Genomic DNA, 26,765 nt, shown 5'->3' with positions numbered 1-26,765 from the left:
CTTTGTCAATGACAGAACAAATATACACGGAGTACGAGGGAGAGAAGAGAACAGAGATTTAGAATAGATTTAAAAAAAATTGTTTATTGGTCCCAGTTATGTGAATCAAAGCTACAAAAGGGGGGGGGGGGTGCATCACTCTTGCGAGAATAACAGATTTACATTTTGCCTCAGGTAAACTGACAGAGGTTTTCCTTTGCTTTCAGAGACCATTAGAAACAACAAGGGAGGAGAGTTCCACAAAGAACGTAGCCCAAGGACAATCACAAAAATGGATTAGTCAGTTCATAGTCTTTTCTAGCATTTCTGTGGCCTGAATGTTACAGAAGCAGTGTTCAAGCTTTTCCACACCATCTGTGTTTTTTTTGTCTTTTTGTCTTTTTGTGTGTGGTAAAAAGGAAGTGGCATTGATGAGTGTTTTGCTCGTCACTTCATTGAATCAATAAGAAATGATTGCTTCTCTTAAATAAACATTTTGATTGATAAATCTGCATTTTGCATCTGCTCCCATGTATTATACTTTAGTAATAAAAGTAATGTATAAACTAAATTGTAAATACATGGAACAGGTCATCAAATACTAAACGTTGTCAAATTTGGTTTCTAAGAACAAAATCAACTGATTCAGATTATTAAAAATAATGGCAAAAATCAGCAATACTGTCACATTTAACTAAGTAATATCCAGGTAATAGCTTTTTGTAATGAGTTTGACTGTAGGCTACCATCCTTCACATTAAATGACCACATTATAGTGTTGACATTCACCTCCCTTATATCCCACACACTTATTCACATAATCATTATGTGTTGTCGATTCAAAGTTGTGATTCATTTTATATCACATTTTTAGTATTGATATAAAGTAGCAATAATTGTGCAGAAATCACAAAATAGAGTGTTTTCCTTTTCTTTTTGTTCATAAAAACGAGCCAAGTGAACTTTGAACTATTTTCAAATTCCACAAATTCAATCCGATTTTAAACATGTTAAGTACTTTTTTTTTTGATTGCTTAGGTTGTGCTGAAAAAAAGTATATGAGACACTCTATATTGCACATTCTTATAGCCTCTGTATAAACTGTTAGTTTACACATAGTGATGGAAAAAGCAGCTGAAATGCTCTGTGTTCTCAGGGTTAAATTGAAATCCAGCAGGTTACTTTTGTTGCTTGATCTTTTTGGGTGCTATGATAAGATGATATTAAAAACTACTGTGCTGATCATGTATAATCTTTAATGAACCTTTTTTGAGATGTTCAAGTAAACAGTGCTTATTTTAATTCAAATGTGTGTCCTTCTAGGCGTGCCGCTACGGCCACGTGCAACACCTGGAACACCTGCTGTTCTATGGAGCTGACATGAGTGCTCAGAATGCATCCGGAAACACTGCGCTGCACGTGTGTGCTCTCTACAACCAGGTAAGGCTTATGCTATGTGCGTTTGGGGAGTGGATGTCGGTCAGTGTTCTGCTATTTATGTAGCGGAGGGAAGCTAAAGGTCAGGAGGATAAACACCTGTGTGATGTTTTTTCCCTCACTTGTGTGCACTTGAGTGGCAGAATGAATCACAGGTTTCTGTTACCTGGTAATTTTCTCCCACTGTATTTGCTGCCTGTTGTGACATTGGACTTCAAGGGGAGATTAAGAATAAGTGGTCCAAAAGGGAATGACCACATTAGTACATTTTTTGTGGTCTGTAATTTGGATGAAAGCAGCAGACCATTGTTGTTTGTCTGGTGTTTTTATGCTTCGTATTTAATATGTGACTGATGCCTTGGGAACTGTCAGTGCCAGGATGGGACTGTGTGCAATAAACAGGATCATTATTGAGCTGTCTGCACCAGGATCAATTATCAAATCAACCTGAAATGTTATGCTTTTTGTTTTTTAAATGGCACAAATATGTCACACAATGCTGATTAAGCCTATCGTCACCACACGACTCTCTTTGCGTGTCTCTGTATGACCATGTTCAGGTATCATGTCACAGGGCAACATTCCCCAAGCTGCACACAGGAAGTGATCCATGTTATTGCAAGACAGACGGAAGACAGATGGAGGCAACAGCAACATTGTGCTAGTAAACCGAGGCGGCTGCAAACAGGTTCAGAAGTAAATTCTACTGCTCTAACAGTAGTTTGACGGGATAAATACTTCTTGGCCCCACCCTCCGCTGTGCTGCTGCTGTATACACACAGATGCTCCTTCAGTCAGGTCTGATAGTATTGCCTGTTTTCAGATGATGTACACAGTAGAGCTGCAACTAACAAACATTTTCATAATTGATTAATCTGTTGATTATTATCTCGATTAATCGATTAATCGTTTGGTCCATACAATGTCAGAAAATCTTAAAAAATGTTGATTGTGTTCGTCAAACCTGAAAATGACGATGTTCTCAAATGTCTTGTTTTGTCCACAAACCAAAATGATTCACTTTTAATGATTTCTTTGTTATCCAGAGCAAAGAAATTAAGAAAATATTCACATTTAAGAAGCTTAAAAGATCAGAAATCTTGTGGTGGTTCATGTGAAGCTTATACTCTATATCAGGCTTTATTTATCCACAGGATGAGTTCTGTGTAGTCAGAGGTTGCTCAAAGCAAAATCCTAAACAGGGAGTTCTTGAAGAGACCTTTCTGCTCTTTAATTGGAAAGTGGAGTCGTGATCAGTTCATCAACATTGAATGACCAATTTACCCCTTCCTTCCTTCTCTTGCATACAAATGTGCGGGTGTGTGAGGGTGAGGGCACAACATCAATGCTTAGTGATTTATGTTGTTGTTGATATTATTCAGCCTCTGTTGGGTCTTCATGAACATACAGGGTTTAACATTATTTGTCTGCTGTGTCAGTAAAACTATCTGAGGGAGCGTTTGTGTGTTTACAGTAGCAGTGCAGGGGCGGGCGGAGACAACAATCATTTACTCCATTTATCATCAGACTGACAAATGATCAGGTTTTTTTGAGCAGTAGATTTCACTTGTGAAGCTTTTCTTGAATGATTCTTCATACACTAACCCCTTTGTAGTTGTCTTACTTTACGAGATCACTGTGGCTGTTGCCTTATGGAATTAGATTTGTGTCAATATTTTCAAACTAATCTTTTTAAGAAAGCTGCCTGCTGACTGGCTACTGAGTTTTGGAGTGACAGCTCAATGGACTGGAAGTCGACACAGGCTTGGAGTCCATAATTGTAAATATCTAACATTTGTCAGATTATAAACGTTTGTCAGATTATAAACGTTAGATATTTACAATTATTTTGTAGGGAAAAACCTGGGGAACAAGTTCCCGACGGACAGCGAAGAAGGGATATAAGAAGGGATATAATCAAATTAATTAATTTACAGTCACAACTTGTAAGTCTATGCTGGTTTGTGGTGAGGACGGTGATTCAGCCACTGGAAGCTAAACACCGCACTGAGCTGATTGCCTTAGCAGGACTCCAGCAGGCTCAACACAGGACCGGCTCTGCTGATTATGTACAATCACAGAAAAAACAGGCCTGGTAGAATTAACCAGGAGAGTGGTAATGATCAATAGCTCCATATTGAGAGAGAGAGAGAAAAAAGGGACAGACAGGTGAACTCTGGAGCAGGTGGATGAATGACACGATTGCATAATCAGCAACAGAAAAAGCCGAATCAATGCAGCGAAAGTCCCATTCCTGGCACCTGGTGGGTCATTTACTCATCAGGCTTTTATCTGGACAGACATGACCTGCAGTGAATGGGATTTAAAAGGCTCTTTCAGCTGCCACATGGATCCATAACAGGTGGCTGAATTAATGAGCGAGCGAGAACATTGATTAGTGAAATTAAAGAGAACTAAACACAACCTGTAACAACAGTCCCATAGAATAAGTGGATAATATTGAGTAATACTTCATATCTTACCTAAAATATTTCAGCCTTAAATTATGATTCTTATGTGTGTTATTTGTTAGTCTTGCATTGCCCCTTTATCTCTTAGTGTTTTGATTATTCTACTTGTTCTTTGATTTGCTCTTGCTTGCGTTTGTGTGACATGTTATTGATCTTTGGACATCATTTCGTCATTATTCATTCATTGTTTACCACTGTATCCTCCATAAATGAGGGTCATGGGAGAAGCTGGAGCCAATCCCGGCTGATATAGGATGAAAGGCAGGGTACAACAACATATAGAAAACATATACAGACTAGAAACAACCTCTACACTCTCACAATCCCACCTATGCTCTATTTAGAGTGTCTGATTACCCTAAATCTGCGTGTTTTTGAAACTGTGGGAGGAAACCAGAGAACCCAGGGAGAGGCCCTCTGTCAAACTGGGATCTAAACCTGTGACCTTCTTGCTGTGAGGCAAAAATGCTAGCCAAACCATCACCGTGTGACCATATTGTCATTATTATTCCATGAAAATAAGCTCAAATCTCCTCCTCAGTTTTAATAAAGGGAGAAAACCTAAAACATGTCCATGAGAAGAACATCTGTCGCACACTTTACTCATGACTGACCTGCGTCATTAGTGTATCATACTCGACTTGGCTCACGATGAATGTCTGTGTGGTTAAAGTAATCAAATGTAGCAAAACAATGGCGAGGACTCCTGGAATGGATTTACTAATGAATTCCTATAGGAGGCTTTGGAGAGAAGAGTCAGACAACAGATGGTCACTGCTGTAGCTGCTCTCTCTCTGTGTGTGTGTGTGTGTGTATGCTGCTGTGTAACTGTGCAAATGAGCTGAGAATGTCAAGAAACTCAGCTGTTAACTTTCTAAAACTTTTTTTTTCATTTGATTAAAGTCATGCACAGTTAGCTTTGACAGTGGTGATAATTGTGTGACAACTGTGTGTGTGTGTGTGTGTGTGCGTGCGTGCGTGTGCGTGTGCGTGCGTGTGTGTGTTAAGATGTGCGTATGCATGAGCATTGCTGTGAATGAAACTGCATAATGCATGGTTAATTAGCAATTAGCTTAGCTAAGAGGCTGTGGGTGTTTATCTATATGGGTTTTGCTGTTTTAGACCTTTAATGGTGTTCCAGGCTGTTAGCAGCAGGTGTAATCATACATTATTCATACGTCCTGCTACATTTTTACTATCCACTGTATGATTTACATGATCTTTGCAGGGTTATGCTTCAGTACAAGCTGCTCACTTTTAACTTTTATCTACTGTATGTGCTGTTACCAGAAGAGGGCGCTCCACTGCATTAATGTTGCTTCAGTACAGTAATGTGTGTGGGTAGGAGTGGACAGTATGAACAAAGGAATTAACAATAACACTATCCATGACAATATTTCAAACATTATTTCAAAATGAAAATAAACGGACCTGTGAACAATTTCCAATATTTTTTATTTATTTATTTTAAGATGCAAAATTAATCTTTACTTACAAAAATGAACAAATTGACAGTAATTAAAACATATTGAGCATTATATTCCGTCAATATTTGATCTCTTCAACACCTGGTTACATGATATGGTGTACACTTTTACAGGATATATAAAGTCATTTTAGGTTCACACTTTTATTTACTTTACACCAAACTTTTTCCTGTATTTATGCAGCAGAGTCAGGAGGAGGATTTCTCCTCTAACAGCTCAGACAGGTCAAAGCTTGTCTCCCACTGTTTAGTTTGAGATGCAGCTGGTCTGTAACCTAGTGTGGACTGAGCACACACAGCAGCATGAGCTGCAGTGTGTGTGTGTGTGTGCCTGGTTTTGACTTCGATGTTGACATAATTTAGTTTTGCTCTAGTAAAGGATTTTTCACTATACAAAACTTTATATAGTGGTACAGCCCTGGTGTGGGGGGTGGATTAGATCTAGTGAGTAAAGCCTCATTGATGTAAAAAAACCTCAATCAATCAATCTCTGAATGTGTGACTCAGTCATCACCAGACTCATTGTACTGATTGTCGTGTTAATTCTGCTCTCAGTGTTAAATTACATATCGATCCTCAAGCTGCCAGTACATGCACACATGACCATGTCCATCAATCTATGACTGGCTGTTTTGTCACCAGAGGCTGCTGTTCTCATTTACTTTCAAATGTAGAGCCTATGGCAATAATGTGGTCATGAACTAATTATTAGCATGGTGGGGTTTTCTTGTATATTATTTTTTAATATGCCATACATGCAACATTTAGTTATAGATAAGTCATTTATTTGTTGAATACATGTATTTAATACTTGTAATACTTGCTTCATGTTTCAAGGTGAGGCTAAAATATAATATCCTCGTTTCACACTGGATTCATACCATTGTATTATAACCGATGGTTGTCAATCACTGTACATTTTTGGGGAAATTGCAACCTAATGGGGATGATTTGTCATCATCTTGGCTGCATTAGTGCCACTCACACATATTCAGTGGAGAAACAAATGTCAGATAGAAGTAATAAATATCAAGTGACAGCATAAAAACATCATTTATAGGTAAAGACTGTGAATCCCGCTGCACTTTTTGTAGCTTCCGTGTAACAGATGCAGAAAGCAAAGTGAAGGCAACAAAAGTATGAAGGAGAATGAACTTGTGACAGAAGAACAGAGCAATTTCAGACAGATGAAGGTGCAGTTACAGAAAGAAAATAGAGTGTGTACCTAAAAGAGGAGCTACATACAGTTAGGCCCAGAAATATTTGGACAGTGACACAATCTTCATGATTTGGGCTCTGAATGCCACCACATTGGATTTGAAATGAAACAACTACAACGGAATTGAAGTGCAGAATTTAAGGTTTAATTCAAGGGGTTGAACAAAAATATATGATTAAACATGTAGGAATTGTAGCTATTTTTATACAAACACTCCTCATTTCAGGGGCTCAAAAGTAATTGGACAAATAAACATAACCCTAAGTAAAATGTTACTTTTCAATATTTTGTTGAGAATCCTTTGCAGGCAATGACTGCCTGAAGTCTGGAACCCATGGACATGGTTTCCTCCTTTGTGATGCTTTGCCAGGCCTTTACTGCAGCTGTCTTCAGTTGTTGCTTGTTTGTGGGTCTTTCTGCCTTAAGTTTTGTCTTGAGCAAGTGAAATTCATGCTCGATTGGGTTGAGATCTGGTGATTGACTAGGCCATTGCAGAATATTCCACTTCTTTGCTTTAAAAAACTCCTGGGTTGCTCTTGCAGTATGTTTTGGATCATTGTCCATCTGTACTGTGAAGCGCCGTCCGATCAACTTTGCTGCATTTGGCTGAATCTGAGCAGAAAGTATATCCCTATACACTTCAGAATTCATCCGGCTGCTTCTGTCTTTTGTCACATCATCAATAAACACAAGTGACCCAGTGCCATTGGAAGCCATGCGTGCTCATGCCATCACACTGCCTCCACCATGTTTTACAGAAGATGTGGTGTGCTTTGGATCATGAGCTGTTCCCATTCTTCTCCAAACTTTCTTCTTCCCATCATTCTGGTACATGATCTTAGTCTCATCTGTCCAAAGAATGCTGTTCCAGAACTGGGCTGGCTTCTTCAGGTGTTTTTTGGCAAAGTCATTTCTGGCCTTTCTATTTTTGAGGCTGATTAATGGTTTGCACCTTGTGGTGAATCCTTTGTATTTACTCTCATGAAGTTTTCTCTTTATGGTAGACTTAGATATTGATACACCTACTTCCAGGAGAGTCTTCTTCACTTGAGTGGATGTTGTGAAGGGGTTTTTCTTCACCATGGAAACGATTCTGCAATCATCGACCGCTGTTGTCTTCCGTGGACGTCCAGGCCTTTTTGAGTTCCCAAGCTCACCAGTGCACTCTTTTTTTCTCAGAATGTACCAAACTGTTGATTTGGCCACTCCTAACATTTCTGCTATCTCTCTGATGGATTTCTTCTTTTTTTTCAGCCTCAGGATGGTCTGTTTCACTTCCATTGAGCGCTCCTTTGACCACATGTTGTGTGTTCACAGCAACAGCTTCCAAATGCAAACGCCACACCTGGAATCAACTCCAGACCTTTTAACTGCTTAATTGATGACAGGTTAACGATGGAATAGCCCATGCAGCCATGTTATTATTTTTTGAAGCCTTCTGAGTCAATTGTCCAATTACTTTTGGTCCCTTAAAAAAAAGGCGGCTACGTATTAAAGAGCTGTAATTCCTAAACCCTTGCTCCGATTTGGATGTGAATACTCTCAAATTACAACTGAGAGTCTGCACTTTAAGCCCATATGTGTATATATGTGTCATATATATATTTGTATCCTGAATATGTTTTCGTAAACAGCTAAAATAACAAAACTTGTGTCACTGTCCAAATATTTCTGGGCCTAACTGTATGTGTATGAAGAATCTGACATGGAACAGAAAGCAATTTTCTGTAAATGATGTCACAGACTGAAGCCTCTTTCACTCTAAAGGTCCTTTATGTACCTGAGATTATTCAATGCTACAAAAAACCCACTATTGCCAGCCTTATCACTCCTGCATCAACTGTGCGTAGAATGTAATGTCACAGATGTGAGGAGTCAAAATGAGTCAGTCACCGCCATAATGGAGCTCAGTGACAGTGTTGCAGCTGTTACTATTTTGTAGCCTTTACTTCCGTTTCTCAGTCAAGCTTGACAGCGAGTGGGCAAAGTGCTAATAAATGAAATCAAAAGATAATGAGGACTGTCCCAAGTTGTAAGTAAGTAAGTAAGGTTCGCTAAAAACATTCACGGCAGTGGAATTTGCTGTCAGAAATGGAGCAGATGAAGAAGAGGTTTGCATGTGCAATCGATGGGAGCTAAATCTGATAAAAACCTGCATGTATTGCAGATTAATTTAATCTGGGAGTGAGTGCTGGTGAAATGTATTTCCACCATTAAATCTGTTAAAACACTTAAGCACTTCATGTCTGCAGGTTTTTTAACCGGTGGGAATGGGCTGTAACTTCTAATACAGCATTAATGATGTTAAACAGAGCACAGAGAGTCTGAGCCGAGCCGCACGAGTACAGTGTAGAAGTCAAAACAAAGCAGACATGACGAGAGACGCTCGCCCGCAAAACACATCGTGGCAAAGAATCACCAACGATGAGGGGAGATAACTGCTGTTAGAATTTACATCTGCAAAGCAATGACCACATTTTACACAGCTGAGAAGTATGAGTATGAGTAATGATATGTTGTATTATCAGGATATGAAATTACCTCTATTGGGATATGAGATTTTGGTCATATTGCCCAGCCCTAAAGAGAATGTGACTTGTATCATCCAATCTCTGCCCATGGAAAAAGAAATGAAACACAGCAGTGTGGGATTACTTCAGATGTCTCATAAACGAAGGTGGAATTGTCCCTGAGGCCGGAAAAAAAAAAACACCAGCTCGCTAAATATGTGTACACAGAATTGTCTGCCAGAAGAAGACACACATTAAAAAGGTTTGCTATGAAAACACCATCAAGTACAGTGTGTGTCCAATGTATACCCTGGAAATGTGTATATTCAAACAGCACGTCAGTGTTGTCTGTCTGTCTGTCTGTCTGTACTGTATCTGCTTATTTGCAAAGAAATAACCACTGACCCTCAGTTTCACCCCCACAACAACCAGGTATGACCATTAAAGGCATAATGTCGCTGTTTTCTTTCAGGAAAGCTGTGCACGAGTTCTCCTCTTCAGAGGGGCCAATAAAGAAGTCAAGAACTACAACAGCCAGACTGCCTTTCAGGTGTGTGTGTTCTTTATGCTGTAGCTTATGTTTGCATAAACACAAGTAATTGGAATAAAAGCCTGGTCAGAATAAAAAATATGTTGTGTAAACATGCCAATCCGAAAATGACCACAAGAGGGCTGGTGTTCCTATCCGATCATGACTTCCTGGTTTGCTGCTATCACGTGTCCGATCTACGTAAACTTAACATCCATTCTTCCATTTTTATTTATTTTTTGTTACTGCTGTATTTTCATTCCAACAAAAACAATAATGAACAGACACGAGTGTCACAGATGTGGAAGAGGAAGAAAATGAGACGGATAGTGGACAATGAGGGGACGAGCAGACTATGGAAGTGAAGCTTCTACTCCAGCTTTGACTTCAACAGAATTAAACAACACTGCGCATGTCAAAATCGTCCATTCCACTGAACAAATCTTTTCTGAATGAAGACAGTTTGCACGTGTAGACTACTGTGTCTGGCATCTATGTCATAGATCAGGGGTCTGAAACTCAAATGACCTGTGGGCCACCGAGTGTCTCGTCTGGCCAGTCAAGCCAACTTTTTTGGGAAAAGCAACAGTTGCGGTGGACGATATGAGCTCTAAATGATATATCAATATGCCGTATTGATTCCTTTTTTATATGTGCTCTATTGCCTTGTGTGAGCTTTTCTGTCTTTTACTTATTCTGTCTTTTATCCATTATTCTGTACAGCACTTGGTCCACTGTGTTTGTTTTAAAGTGCTTTACAAATAAAGCTGGGTTGGATTGGATCATTTCAAAATAAAAGTGCTTGTTTTGATACACGATATTAAACAATAATAATAAAAACATATTTATGATGAATCTATTAATTAAAAAGAAAACATACAGAAATGACTCGTTACAACTTGATAATTGCCAACAAGTACCAGTTTTACACATCTCGTACAAATATGGAAAATTTATCAGAACAGCAAGAGAAAACACAAATACATGGAAATGAAAGGTATTTGTTTGTAGTTATTTCTAACCTGAACTCTTTTCCCCCCTCCTCCAGGTGGCTATTATAGCAGGAAACTTTGATCTGGCTGAAATCATAAAGGTCCACAAAGTATCAGATGTTGGTAAGTTGACAGCGATGGTAGTAAAGTGTACATCAGCAAATAAGCAGCCTGTGGTCAAGTGAAGGGGGAATTGCCCCTGTATCTACAGGGCAAACCCTGAAAGGTTCCCCCTGAGCAAGGTACCCAACCCCACTTCCCCTCAAGCTCCCAGGCTCCCACTTTGTGTGTTTACTACTGCTGTGTAATAAGGAGGGGTTAGCTGCTGGAGTAAAGTTTACTATTACTGGTCGGTGTGTGCAAAAGGTAAGACATTGAAGTTCTAGGCTCTTCTAGTGTCCGTGGGTGCACAGGGTTACATCAGATACAAATAGACAGGAAAGAAGAGCAGATGTGTGTGTAAAAGAAAAAGAGACAGAGATGTAATGGCTGTGGAGAACGTTCCAGGTGCTTGTTTGATCCCTGCTGTGAGCAGAGTGTCTGTGACATGAAAAGGAAAACTCTGCCATCTACTGTGGACAGGATGCAATGCCCTCCTTTTACATTATCAAGTACAGTAATGTTGTTTACATAATGTTATGCATTCATACCTTTTCATTATAAACAGTCAGCTATTCATTTATTTTTCAGTTTATTTAAGATGGAAAATGCATATGAATCCGTATGTATGTAAATAACAACAGCGTTGGCCTAAAGGGCAAATCTGTCGTCCATGGCCTGATGTTTTGAGAAAAATCTGCTGAAAATAATGACAAAATGAAAAAAAAAACAGTGCAATATTAATAAGAATATGCAGACAGCAGCAGAGCATTACACAGCATGCACAATATCAGTATTAGTATTGTATAGTATCAGTATGCAGTAGGATTATTGTGTAATATTTGTATAATAATAGATGGTTTATCCATTCATGATGTGACATGACTTGCTCCGATGATTGTCATTAATACTATGATCACTGATAGTTTGATCATCATGTGTTGAATGTGTTAGTGTGCTCTCACTTCAGATGATTAGCATCGTAGATGTCTGACTTCTGTCTCTGTCCTCTCAGTACCTTTCAGGGAGACGCCGTCCTACACCAGCCGCCGTCGTGTGATTCCCGGCCCCCTGCCCTCACCACGTTCCTTGCTCCGATCTGCGAGTGACAACAACCTGAACGGGGACCACGATCACATCCGCGGTCCGGCCCCTCGAGAGACACGCGGGCGCCAGGGTCACTCCCCTGTCCCCTCGCTGCGCAGTCTGCCAGCTCTCGGGCAGCAGCACAGCAGCCTCGGAGAGGTAAGAGGTAGAGGAAGACTGGATTATCATCTGTGTCTGTACACTGTAGCTCTGAGGGTAGAGGAAACTACACCTTCAAATATTTGTACATTCACATTACAGTAAATCACTCGCTGCTAGTTGTATTACTTTCACAGCAGATTACTAGATAGATAGATAGATAGATAGATAGATAGATAGATATTTTACTTTGTCTTCATTGTAATTTTGTCATGCAGTATATGACTGTGATTTAGCTTTTTTAATTATTCTCTTGTATATATGCTGTAGTTTACTGTAAATTCAAAGTAATTATGCCATATACTATTTCATTATCAGTATTTTTTTATTGTGTCCTCACTGTTATGCCACAGTACTGTGATTAGCAGTGTGTCCCTTTATGAAGGAACATTAGCTGTAAAATCAAAGTAGCCTCACCTGAAGTACAATAAAACAGACAAATGCAGTATTATATTGCGAATTATCACAGTTAAACCCTGTGAAATGACAACTATGTCATTTAATGTGAAATTCAGAGTTAAATCCTGTAAAATCCTGATAATTTACATTCATAGTGAAGGAAATAAATTAGAGGTGGATAACTGAAAGGGCTGAACAATTCACAGTTTGAAACCACGCAATCAACAAATTGCACAGGTTACAATTGATTTTAAAAGTTAAAGACAATTCATATAATGGCTACAACTAAGGATTATTTTCATAATTGATTGATCTGTCGATTATGTTGATTGGTGTTTCCCAAAGTGCAACATTTTTTTAATGATATTGAGCAAGAAATGAGAAAATGTTCACATTTAAGAAGCTGGAAAAAAATCCCACTAAATTAACAACCAGTTAATTGATTATCAGAATAGTTGGGAATTGATTTCATTGCAGTTCTAATTCATGTCTTTGACTCTCATCCACATAGAGTGTAGTAGTCAGTACTTTGACTTCGTTTTAAATCTATACCACAGTAAATACTGAAACATTGAAGTTTTACTGCTAATCAAATCACAATTACAACATGTGTCCGAAACAATGCATTTAACCCAAATCATTCAGCCCAGATAATTTGACACGATCCCACTGATGAAAGCCGTCTGTGTGAGGAATGCAATCTTGTCTGCATGCATATGATTCCTCTGTTCTGTCACATGTCAGAGTCGTCATGGTGAGATGCCTGACAGCAGTCTCCAGAGCACCGGCAGCTCCAGATCCTCGCATTCCCGCTCGCCTTCACTACATCACATGCATGAAGAGGACAAGCCCGTTCCCAGAAGGTCCCACAGCCATGGATACCCTCACGGACATGGACCTCGTGGTAGACTCAGGTCTGTAAGATTCTCTTTCACCTCAATTTCAGATGTTACTTATTTTATTGAAAAGAATGAATTTAAAAACAAACATATCCTGCTACTTCATATCTAATATAGAGGACTACATGTTACAAGCATGATTATAATATAGTCCAACAGATGCTTAGACTATATATATAAAAAGTGTACGTAGTCTCCTGGGTGCAAAATGAACAGTTTCACTAGTGACATGTCAGTTTTTGAAACCAGAAAGACAAAATGGACATGATCTTCTATTTAAGAAGAGCTGAAACTAGTGATTGAGATCAATAACTCCTCTGGAAAATGTTTACTGACATTATAAATCAATTGAGGTTGCTTTTTAGTTCCAGATTTTTGGGACTCATTGACGTCTTCCATTAGGACAGTTTACACCAAGGGTGTCAAACCCATTTTAGTTCAGGGGTCACATACATCGCAGTTTGATCGCAGTGGGCCGGACCAGTAACATAATACCATAATAACCTATAAACAACAACGTTTAATTTCGAGGCTTCCTGGCTGCACTCTATATGACATCCTTGCCAATTAGTGATTGTTAGCTCATCTATGATTATTTTGTTTATTTATTGTACTATTGTTTATTTGAACTCTGCTTATAGATTATCATTCTTGTTTATCTATTTATTTTTATGTTCTGCCGTGCCATGGGAGTTTAAAGGCATCTCTGGGTTTGTCAGACACATTTATTGTGCTACACAATGACAATAAAGTGCTTGAAAAGGTTTTGACTGACACATCGATCACAGTAAGAGATCTTTTTTTGGAAATGTGTTATAGTCTTTGTTTGGCCCGTGATCTTGTCAGGGTGTAAGAACAGTAATTGCTGTGTCTGGCATAGACAACAGACATGGTAATGCAACAGGCTGGGCCTGACGTGTTAAATCTGTACTGTTATATGTGGACAGAGTGAACATGACATGCTCCAAATCTGTGTGTGTGTGTGTGTGTGGAAACGTTTAAACGTACACCCACGTGCACATAGCTGTGTGCATGGGTGTCTTCACAGTTCAGAGAGAGACAGATGGAAAGAGGCTAATAATGATCACCATGGGGACCAATTGAAGCCTGCCAAGTGTGTGTATGTCGGTGTGTTTAAGAGAGACTGAGAGACAGAGAATGCAATAGTGAGATCATGGCTGTGAGTAATGTCATCAGTGCAGCAGCTTGTCACTTGACTCATGCTATAATCCACAGATGTAGATGTGCTGGGTGCTGGAACAAACCTGCTACACCAGATCATTAGACAAACTGTGCTGTAAACGAGGCCTGTGATCACAGCTCAGAGCAGAAGCCTGTGATGGTCCACTGACACGTGGGACTTCACCTCACGCCCAGTTCACACATAGACAGGTGTTATTATTGAAAACGCAGCTTTGTGTTTTTCAGTGTATTTTGTAGATTTTCACAATCTCTGTTCACAATGTAAAGGATTTTTGTCTTATAACGTCTCATTGTGCACCTGTGTCTCCTCCGCTTGTGTACATGAGGTGAGTTGAATAATGGTGTCAGACATCGCCAAGCCTGTGCTAGTGTTAGCTTTTCTGAATGGACATCACAAGTAATATACAGTGCATTTTGTCTACAGGAACAGATAATGATATTTTTTCTGTCTCTCTCTTCTGAGTGGCCATAAATGCATCAGAATTACTGTTACATCGCCACCTGTTAACTTTGCATGCTTTTAACACAACTTAATTGTGGGTTTTTGTGTTTTTAAGTAAGATGTTTATGAGGACTTATTGTCTTTGGACATGATTCATTTTAAAACCAGAGGAGGGGAAACCTCCCACCTACATGTGGGTACATGTGGACTCATACCCGAGGCAAAGCAGCAGAGAGTGATTGTACTTTTGAACAAAAACCTGATCTGAAAGCACAATATTTTACCATTATTTTTACAGATACACGACATAGGCAGGTGCACAACTCACTCTGTGCTTGTTATTCACACAGATGTCAGCTCATTTACAAAATCCCAAAATGAGTCTGTTCGCACTGCAGCAAAGTGGAAATGCACCTGGCTTTTAAAGGTAATGGGCACTGACGGTCACACATTAATTTAGAGACTAAATACAAACCCTCACCTTGTGCAGAGACTTGTATTTGTTTCTAACTTGCTTTTCGACATGACATAAATGCACATGTACCTTAAATGCATAGGTTAATAAAATCAAAACTTTTGTCATAGACACACATGTAACATGACTGTGCATGCACTGTGAATGCACTGTGTGTCGGCGTGAAACAGCCTGATGTCTGACAGGGGAACTGTATTACAGACACAACTGTAGCTGTACACAGCTCTCCTCTAATACTCTGCTGTCACTTTACTCCATCCATCAAACACTCGCCGCGCTTCTGCTTGCTCTCATTTTGTACCTTTCATCCTGTCTCTCACACACACTCAAACACATACACACGGTGCCATTAATCTTTAAAAGCCAGAAAGCAGCCAGAATCCTCAATTACATCATGTAACTGCAAATATCAGACGGCATTAAACATAAAGGTCTTTAGTGTTCCATCTGAAATTGGATTATATGAAGTGGATTCGGTCCATTCATACATTTCCGCTGCAGTAAACACCTTTCTGTCATGTATACCTGTACAGTAAGTGCATCTACCTCTGCTGCGTCCGACACTTTATTAGCAGAAACATTTGCGGTGCTGCTACATGGTAGCGTGCAGATTGTGTTGATGAGACTATGAGGTAAAATGAATGGCTAGAGGAAAGAAAAGTTAGGTGTGTCCGCTGTGTCCTGGCCTAAATGACTGTCTGCACACGGGGAGTTGTTCCTCTGTGTGCATTAGCCTTACACCAGGTGCTCAAGTGAGGTGAATGTATAAAAAGACAAAAGAACAAGCAGCTGGTCCCCATGATCAGAACCCACACCCAAATGAGCCTGATACTGTCCTTGAATCTTTCCTCTCGCTCTCTTTTTCTCACTGTCACCTTCTGTTTATGCCCAGGGTAACTCTTGGAGCATCATGGGTACTGGGAGAGTGTGAAATTAGCTTGGCTGGTCAACAGCCTGCTCAGTGGCAGCAGACTCCAGCAGGTTCCTGTAGCACACACCATCACTTGCTCTTGCTTTTTTTTCTTCTTCATAGAACAGCACAGAAACACATTTTTAAACATTCAAGTTATGTTTAACCATTAGAATAATTGCCATGAAGCAGGGATCAGCAAGTAAACTAGAAGTGTTTTTTAAGCAGTTGGCCAAAATGTCTAAACTAATCTGACATTCTTCTAGCTATTCCATCATGTATGAAATGGGAAGGTTCAGTCATTGAATAGACACATAATGACATAAAGTCTACCACAACTTTTATCTGTGATAGTGGGAGGAATTTGTTTGTGGTAGTATCTGCACATTAATGAGGGCATCTAATCACGTGAGTGTTGAGGTCTGTTGTGCCGCTGCTGTCTGGGCATCTGAGCAGGAATGACATGCCGAAAACCAGAGTGACAACAGAATCCATGGACATCAGAGGGTAGTGGATGGATTGACTCTTGCTTGAGTGCAATGACACAGTCCATTCGTCCGTAAAACACTGAAAAGTTACTGGTGAGTAGCGGCAACAAGTTGCGCCAGCGTCCACTCAAACCGGAAGTTGTCAGGAAACCAGTGACGAGCCATTTTGCAAAAAATAATGTGAGCAGCACCTTATCTCTCGCTCCATTTTTGTCCACACTAGCATCTGAAAAGATGATGTGTGAGGAAGAATCAGGCATCAGGAAGCACCATAGGTAGTCGTGAGTAATGAGCATTATTTCTCATCAGTCCACTCCACTCATATGCTCTTGCTGTGGTACATCACGCATGGAGCTTACACCTTGTCTGCTTTTCAGCATCTTCTGCCAGTCATTCTGAGCCAGTATGGTAATCACAACAGCCTCGATGTCCTTCATTTTAACCATTTCCTCCAGCTGTTTCTGCAATAGCCAGCTCTGAAGTGTAATCCTTACAGCATGTGAGTTCTGCCCTTGGGTCTCCTCCAGTTTGACATGTTTTACTCTGAGGTGTTCTGCATATCTAACTCCTCCTCGTCCCTAAGGCTTAGCCTAGAAACCTTTAGAAGGGACCACATTTGTCCTTATAGCCGTGATCTCCTGCTTTCTGTCACTTCTCAGAACTCATGAGCAAAGGTAAAGACTGCTGTTTAGTTTATTCCTCTTGTTTCATCAATAAATGCATAGAAATAATGTATTCAGTAAACTTGTTTTTATCTCTTTTGTCTGTGATATTTCATGATGGTTTGTTATATTTTTTTAAACGATCATTGCTGTCTCATAGTGGTCTGTAAAATGACATTGACATGGTTTTGTAAGAGAGTCAAGGTTGAGATGGTTTGGTCACGTGCAGAGGAGGGACAGTGATTATATTGGACAGAGGATGTTGACGATGGAGCTGGCGGGCAGGAGGAAAAGAGGAAGAACACAGACAAGGTTTATGGATGTTGTGAAGGAGGACATGAGGACAGTTGGTGTAACAGAAGAGGACACAAGGGAGAGGACAAGATGGAGGCAGATAATGCACGGTAGCAACCCCTAAAGGGAGAAGCTTGCCTCACAGCAAGAAGGTTGCTGATTTGGATCCCAGTTTGGCCCGAGGTCCTTTCTATGTGGAGTTTGCATGTTTTCTGCGGGTATTTCAGCTACTTCTTATAGGGATTAGGTTAATTGGACACTATAAACTAAATAGGTGAGTGTGTGAGTGAATTGTACCCCGCCTTCCATACTATGTCAGCTGGGATTGGCTCGAGGTCCCTCCGTGACCTTCAAGTGTAGGATAAAGTGGTAGAAAGTGGATGGGTGAGAGAATAAGACCTCACTGCAACACACCCTGAAATAAAGTCATGGCATCACCATTCTGAGATTAAGGTGAAGTTCAGAGTTGTTCACACCAACTAACAATTTCTTCTCATGTTTTGTTTTGGCTAAATCTATCCAGAATACACAGATGTGCTGCTCAGCACCTCTCTCTACCGCCTGCTTGATAGCCATAAACACCCCCCCCGCGACTGACAGAGCATACATTCATTCCAGTGTTGCAATTCAAGGAGACTTATGATCATTAAGATGTTCAGTGTAGTGCTTATTATGACTGTGTGTATAATGGGCCTCAACTTACCTTAGAGAGCCGGGCTATTTGAGGGGAAAAAGTAATTTACTTTAGACAGCAAGGCAGTCATGTGAGAAAGTCTGCATCTTCAGTGTGTAATATGGAGTATATAGTACGGAGTCAGTCTCCACCTAACTCCACCTAACCTAACCTTGACCTAGGATTCACACCAGTGACTGGGGTTGATGCTAATCCACCATTAAGCAAATAAATAAAAAAGAATCTGTGCCAAGGTTGTTTCTTTACATGTACAACATAGAGGTAATGCACTCCTTTCAAGATGTTACTCAAATGTGAGAATAGTGGAAGTAAATAGTCAACTGGGGCCATAAACATTGTATTTGTAGAAAACAAATGGACTGTGAGAGATCTGGGTTCATATTGACTTCTTAGTTCATTTGTTGGCAATACTTTATTTCCTTTTATTGGCAGTTACCTCTGTTAGAGTGGAATAGCTAGTGTCCTAGGAAACGGTGGAGCCTGGAGTCCACGTTAGAACTTTATCTGTGTGTGTGTGTGTGTGTGTGTGTGTGTGTGTGTCTGCATGTGATGAGTCCTACATCTGTATCTTTTAATGAGACAGTGAAAGAAAAGGGAAGGCAAAAAACTTGCAACCAAACAAATTCTACCAGATAAAAAAATACTTTGTGTCAGTGCAGCACATGTTTGCACATGTTTGCACTTGTAAAAATATGTAAAATAATGTTTGTGATTGGTCAGATACTGAAAACATGTGTAAGAATTGAACAGATACCTAATCCAGGGGCCTAATGACATCACGGTTAAAAACATTCATTTTTAACCGTAACCATCACAATTAAATGCCTTAAATCTGGGTTATACAACATGGTATCAATTGCATTCACTAATATATCTTAACATGACATCATTAATTTCACCTCTGACATCTGATTTGTTTCTTTATTCATCTATAATCTCTCTTTCCAGTCCAGTTGTGGCCGATCCACACCACAGTAACCATGCATGCTTGCTTGAGGGTAATGCAAGGAGGTTCGTTGGTAGCCACACAGCATACAAATGAGGGCGAACTCCAGGCAAGAATTCACCACGACTGGATTAGAATGTTGGATCAAGTGTAGAACTCACGCTGACCCTCATTTTACTTTCAATGGAACTGTGGTCATATACATACACATTACAACAGTATAATGTAGGTCTAAAACCATCCATATCAGTTAGCCTGCTACTTACCTTAAACCATTAGCCCTCTGAGGTCAAATGAATCTTAAAGGCTAACTAAACCCCCTCTTTTGAAGCTAACGCCACCCAATGGCTGATTTTGAAAAATGTCAAGTGAGGGAGAGTGGGGAGCAGTGCATGGGGCGTGGTCTGGTAGTGAAATCTGACATTGAGTTGCAGCTGTGTGAGGTCCTCAGTGAGATGAGACGGTCATTCACCCACATCACGCAGAAAAGCGACAAAAAAACACTTCCAGGGGGAGGAGTCTGGGACAACGAGCCTCACCCTGATTAGTCAAAGAAGGTGATGAAAGCTTGTACCAATGACGTAAAAGTGGACTAAGAAAGCCAATGGCAAAATCTGAATGCAGTATCTGGTGTTTGATCAGAGAAGCAGTAGATAGGCCAATTTTTATCACATGTATAATTTCATTACTTTACCTTGAACTGTCAAGATTTGCACCAAGATCAATGAATAATATTACTAGATACACATATACTGTACACTTGGTTACACTGTAAAGCCAGTCAAAATGTCCTCACTCTCTCAAAATATCGTAGTAGTGGTAGTGATGTAAAGCAAGAATACCCAAGTTAATTAATTAAGGCCTGTCATCAACTTAATTAGTTACAGCTGATACAAAGAAGCAAGAGGACTTTCATTTTCACTGATGACAGTGACGCTCAGCACCGCCAGAACAATGAGAAGCTGCAGCTGAGTGTCTCCTTCTCTGCAGTGCTAATGATAATGATTTTTGTAAATGAGCCTAGTAACCTTTAGCTTGCATATTAAGTCCTTTAGGGCTAGGTTAGGGTCCAAGTGCATTTAGGGAGTGACCAAGCAGTGGGAAAGTGGCAGCTGTGCATGGTTCATGCATGTTTTTTTTTTTTTTACGAATGAATTGGGTTTGTTTTGAGCTTAATATGCAGTAAACCATTCAGAGTTCCAACTACTATTGCCTTAAAAAGTAAGTCTGTCTCAGTAAACTGTAACTGGGCTTTCATGTCAATTTTGATTCATGTCAATAACAGTGAACTACTTTTTGTTGGTCCAAACGGAGCATGTTTGCGGAGCAGACTGACGAGAATTAAAAGCTCATGTCTCACAAAGCTGTTCACTGACGTTGCTGACCGCTCTGTGATAGCTGTTCACTCTGGTCAATATCCAGAGAAAAAGAATGTGGATTCCTCCATGGTCAGGTGTTTTAAAGCATGCCGTTCAGCAGGTGCACAACTTTAAGTAACAGGTGGTAAATGTCATGGAAGTCAAATGCATCTTTGATCACCAGCTGCTGCTACTGAAGCTTCTTCTAACTGTACAGATGTTCAGATGTGTCAGGTGTCAGTGTTTGTCTGTGTGTGTGTGTGTGTGTGTGTCTTTCTGTCTTTGTCACAGACAGCAACCGGGAGAGAGAGTGTTAGAGAAGTGAGTTGGGAGGAGTTGAGTGAATCAAAGCGCTACTCACGCTGCTGTAACATGTAATAATAAAGTGGCGAGCTGTGAGGGGTTCCATCCTCCTCCTGTTCCTCACACAAGCCTCAGGTGCTGATGAGAGCAAAATTATAGTGAGATGAGGTGAGAGATAAGGTGCTGCTTATGTTATTTTTTTCACATGTCACTCCATGGTCCGGTCAAAACCTCAGCTCCTGCTCTACTCTGGGTCAAAAGCACAGTCACTTTCTGCTACATCGAGAGAGCAGTGCATCTCTGACTGTACCTCATTTTCAAAACAACATAGTCATGTGCATTTTGATGTTTCATGTGCTTTTTCTTATTTTCTTTATAAACACACTGGCTATTTTGAACTGGGTGGGAGAGAAGGCCCTCATGTGTCAACCCAATGATCACCAGTTTGGCTGAAGAGAGCACGTACGTCCAGGCTGTGAACATAACCTCACAGTAGGAGTATGAGGTGGCAAAGATGTGTGGAGGAGGCAGATTAGAGTCATTGAAGTAGATTGCCTGAGGAGATGTATTTTTTTTAAGTTGTCTGTGTTACTTTGACACAGCCTCATCTCCCTACTACTCCAGCCTTCCATCCCCTCCTCCCTGTGTGCCGCTGATGATTTCAGTGCCAGCGCTCAGACATTAACATGCGGCAGCCATCCCGGCTCCTCAGTCCCTGCGGTAATTGGAAAGCCGTCAGCAAGCCGTTGTTTCGATGGAGAGATGGACAGAGAAAGAGAGCCTGAGTGAGATGGGAGAACAACAGTAGCAATAACAAGTTGGAGAAAGAAGGAGACAAACAAGGCTTGAGATGAGGAACAGAGGAGTGTGGAGGATGGAGAAAGAGGGGGAAAGGGCACATGAGGGTTGAATCATGAATGAAAAAAAAATCGAGGCTTATAAAGTCTCAGATGCAAAACACGCGTGGGGGAAAAGCAAGAGATTGAAATGAAGTAAAAAGAGACGGATATTTAATCAACTTAAGAGGTTTCTGTAAATTTGAAGTCTTTCAAGGAAATATTGTTGAGAATTTAACATCAAGTGTCAGTTCAGTGCATAATCAAGTCGCTCTTCACAGTAATATTATATATGTATGCATATATGTATGTAATAAGCAAATTCTGTTAAACACGACATGTACTTATTAGCTGCCACAGCACAACCAGCAGAATAGTAGTGAATGCAACTTACACAGCAAAGTAGTGATGAATGAAGAATGGGCGGAGCAGAACCGCTGCTGTATTAGAATTCACCACCAGAGAGAGAGCGAGAGAGAGAGACAGAGAGATGCAATGCGAATACATGCTAAGACTAAAAGGAATAAGAGGCTGAAATGGAAGCAAGAGAATGACAGAGAGAAGGAGGGGATTCAAGGCAAAACAAAACAGGGAGGAGCGACAATTAAACCAAATGGGCTGGAGCATCCCCCCGCCCCACTGCACACAAGCATGCAAACACACACACACACACACACACACACACACACAAACAAAGACAGATGTGCACATACGGACACTCACAGCCTGCCTGAGGAAGCCATGGCGCATGCACGCTTGCACACAGACAGGCAGGAGATCAATCATGCTCTGAGACGAGCACGCTTGTGTGTATGTCAGCGTTGTGTTAGTGACATGCTGTTGGTGGCGTATGCCATGCTAACGGAGGTGCAATCTTAGCAGAAGTGAGGGGGGAGCAGTCTGTGTATGTGCATGTGCGCACGGCTAGAATGCACATAGAAGGCTTGTGCTGTGTGAGTGTGAGCGAGCCGTCAAAGGGGAGGGGAGCCACGGAGCGCAGTAACAGCAGCATCACTGGAGTGTGTGTGAGCAGTGGGAGTGTGTGCGTGTGTGTTAGAGGGGTGGAGGGGAGAGGAGAGGCAGACACGGCGGGACTCCCGGGAGAAGGAGCGGGGAGTCGGGGAGTAGACCCAGCCTCTCTCCTCCACAGCAGGAGAACCAGGACCCAAGGACAATGAGAGGTCTGTAGCCCAGCCTGGACCTACTGGATCTGGGGACACACAGGGATCTCTGTCCCTCCCTGGAGGGGGCTACTGCTGGAACCCCGAGTCGGGATGTGTTTTACTGAGGGGAGCCTCCACTTGGATTTGACAGACCCACACACAGAAGGAAACTGTGCAAGCCCTCTTACCATTAAATATTACTGCTTCTACATGTGTTAGGATGCAGGTTAGAGGGGAGAGATAAAAGAGAGAGAGGGTTAAAGGGAGCAACAAGGATTTTCTCTGTGCTATTAAGAGAGGGAATAAGAAGGGGGGGTTGGGAGGAGTGTACTCTCCTCTCATGACTCTCCCATGGACTGACTGTTAAGTGCTGATCGGCAGGCAAAAAGGGACTGGTTAATGAATCCCTCCCTGGCCACCATAACAACCAGGGGGAGCCACCAGGTCGCTGTCCCACTGACGACCATGTCGGTGACCACGGCTTTCAGCTACCAGCTCCCTGGAATCACCACAGTAACATATGTGTTTGTTTACAGCCCCGGCTCAGTGCAGCGAGACCCAAGCCCCCCTCATCATACCCCTCCAGCGTTGACAGGCCCCCGTGGGCCAAAAAGGAAACTCTACAGTGCTGTCCCAGGACGTACCTTCATTGTGGTTAAACCCTACACACCACAGGGGGAGGGAGAAATCCAGCTGAACCGTGGAGAGAGGGTCAAAGGTAGGTTGTCTACTATCATTACCTGCTACCAACAACTTTGTGACACTATAACTACTAATCTATGCTTCATACCTGTCATCACTACTAATGATTCCCTGTGAACTCCATGGCTTCATGTAGTGGGGTGTGTTGCAGAATCAAAAAGCAGACATTCCTATGCTGATACTTCACCATTCCTTCACTGAGATTTTCACTGCACAGGACTTACATAATACCTCAACCTGGAAGTCATTTCAGTGTCTTTGAACTTGACATTGTGATCTACCATTCACTGCCATTCACTTTGTAAATATGCTGTTCTGTGCTTTACATGGAGTTGCCGTGGCTTTGCTTTCATGTGTTTGTGTGTGTGTGTGTGTGTGCTTTTGTCCCCATCCATGCTTCACTCAAGACTATGACTGTAATGACGTAGAAGGTAAACTCCATAATATTCTTCTCACCCCTGTATCTCTCCCGTGTATCTCAGTGTGCTCAACCTTACACCTGCAGTGTAGCACTTATTTCCTGCCCCTGTTTGAATCCACTTGAGATGTGTTGACAATCTCAGTAGAAGTCTGTGATCACTTCAAGGAGAGGGCATGCAAATTCAAACGATTGCTTATCGTTGTTGGTATGCATACCACTCTCCTTACTCCTCTGTGAAAGTGCTTCTCCCTGAACAAACAAGTACTTTTCTCCCTCCTGGTATCACCTGTCCACAGAGCCCCAGCTCCTCACTGAGCCCCCACAAGCCCACCCACCCTACATCCTGCTTCATCACATACCTCACAATGGATTCAACCCACATTAAGCCTGGTATGCACTGTAAGATTTGTGACTGTCCTAGACAAAACATGGCCAACATGAAACAATTCTTAAACGTGGTTCTAGAGGTTCAAAGATGGCTGTTGTCACAGTCTTACGAGCAAAGATAGCTATGATCTTCATCTACTGACAACCAATGAAAATGCAACATTAAAAAAATGACGTACTAATACAATGGAGGCAATGGTATGTGGCGTACAATGTGTATTTGGCATCTGCCACCTGTACTTTTGGATTTTTCTCCACATATAAAATATTTTGCTGGCTACTATTGGTGTGATGACGTAGCTGATGATGTTGCTAACTAGGATTACAGCTGATGACATCGCTAACTTGTGTCACAGCTGAGGATGTACAGTAGCTGATGATGTTGCTAACTAGCGTTACAGCTGATGACATTGCTAACTTATGTCACAGCTGATGATGTACAGTAGCTGATGATGTTGCTAACTAGCGTTACAGCTGATGACATTGCTAACTTATGTCACAGCTGATGATGTACAGTAGGTGATGATGTTGCTAACTAACATTACAGCTGATGACACTGCTAACTTGTGTCACAGCTGATGACATTGCTAACTTATGTCACAGCTGATGATGTACAGTAGGTGATGATGTTGCTAACTAACATTACAGCTGATGACACTGCTAACTTGTGTCACAGCTGATGACATTGCTAACTTATGTCACAGCTGATGATGTACAGTAGGTGATGATGTTGCTAACTAACATTACAGCTGATGACACTGCTAACTTGTGTCACAGCTGATGACATTGCTAACTTATGTCACAGCTGATGATGTACAGTAGGTGATGATGTTGCTAACTAACATTACAGCTGATGACACTGCTAACTTGTGTCACAGCTGATGACATCGCTAACTTGTGTCGCATCTGATGACATACAGTAGGTGATGATGTTGCTAACTCTGCGTTACAGCTGATGACATTGCTAACTTGTGTCCCAGCTGATGACGTACAGTAGGTGATGATGTTGCTAACTCTGCGTTACAGCTGATGACACTGCTAACTTGTGTCACAGCTGATGACACAAAATAGCTAAGATAGGGTAAGACCAAATATCGATTTGGTGATATATTATTGTCCTTCTTCGTGCAATAAGAGAATCGATTCAGAGGTGCCAATATCGTTATCTTCATTAATAAATGAAGGCGCTCAGAATGAAATAGTCCCTGCCTGTTGCACAAAAGCACTAACATTTTTATTTTCCTTTTGAAAAGAAAGATTTGTTTACATAGTTGTTCTATAGTCCTGTAATTTAAATGTAACAGACTGTAAAACTCCTGCTGCAGGACGATGCTGTTTCCTTACATTTTGGAGTTGTGCCAGTCTGATGGCACATTTTGACAATAACAAGTTAGTGCGTTTGTAAAAGAGGCAGCGACAGTAGGACTTTTGGCACTTTGTTCAAAGTTATCTCTATTGTGAATAAATACAGAAATCCTGCACTGACCTTCTTTAGTTAGACACATATTGTGATGTATCTATATAATATATAATATACTGTATCTTTATCATATAGTACTTTATAATTCAATATATTGATCATCACAGAATCATTGTAACATGATATTATTGGTATCGTGGACCATATGTCGTTTGGTACCCTGTGATTCAGACTGATGTTATTGCTAACTTGCATCCCAGCTATTGACCATTGTACTGTCGTCAGGTCTATTAGATCCATATTGCACAGTGTATAAGGATCTAAGATCACTAAAATATCACAGTCTGTAGGAGGCATTCAACAACAAACAACATACTAACAGATATGGCTCAATACCATTTTTTTGTGTCCAATACAATACAGCTGTCAAGTCTTAAATTTCGTCTGATACCAACGTCAGTCCAATTTAGTCTTTTAATCAAATTGGCTGTTAATACAGTGCTGATGCATTTACCACCGATGACCATAAACATCATGCTCAATCTGTGTGCCAGACATTTCCAGCCCTCCCTCACATCCTTGTCACATGATGGTGGTGGACATCTTTCTTTACAGCATGTTACCTGTGTTTATTGAAGCATTTACAGGATATATCAGGGTTTGTTTTTTTCTTTTCCCCATATCTCACCTGGATATGTTGGTCCTTTGCCAGATGTTTTGTGTCCCAGCCTCTCTGTCCTCATATAACCTTGCCAGCAGACCTCCTCCTGTACTGTATACTTTGATGCCGCTACAT

General features: G+C 40.9%; 1 protein-coding gene across 11 annotated transcripts in view; it reads left to right on the top strand.

Annotated features, from left to right (window-relative positions):
- shank3a (SH3 and multiple ankyrin repeat domains 3a) overlaps positions 1–26,765 on the top strand; it is a 206,439-nt gene that overhangs the window by 106,751 nt on the left and 72,923 nt on the right. For all 11 annotated transcript variants that reach the window (XR_009241848.1, XR_009241847.1, XR_009241846.1 and 8 more), the window contains 6 exons: positions 1,303–1,419; positions 9,575–9,652; positions 10,680–10,746; positions 11,738–11,967; positions 13,111–13,280; positions 23,576–23,757. Coding sequence is in view for 8 of the 11 variants with exons in the window: in XM_058645436.1 (XP_058501419.1) it covers positions 1,303–1,419; positions 9,575–9,652; positions 10,680–10,746; positions 11,738–11,967; positions 13,111–13,280; positions 23,576–23,757 (844 nt within the window). In the remaining 3 variants the exon portion in view is untranslated. The remainder of the gene's footprint in view (positions 1–1,302; positions 1,420–9,574; positions 9,653–10,679; positions 10,747–11,737; positions 11,968–13,110; positions 13,281–23,575; positions 23,758–26,765) is intronic.

Source organism: Solea solea, chromosome 12 (genome assembly GCF_958295425.1).
Source record: "Solea solea chromosome 12, fSolSol10.1, whole genome shotgun sequence".
NCBI classification, from domain to species: Eukaryota; Metazoa; Chordata; class Actinopteri; order Pleuronectiformes; family Soleidae; genus Solea; species Solea solea.
Note: the sequence above shows the minus strand (reverse complement) of the source record. Positions and strands in the feature narration are given on the sequence as shown.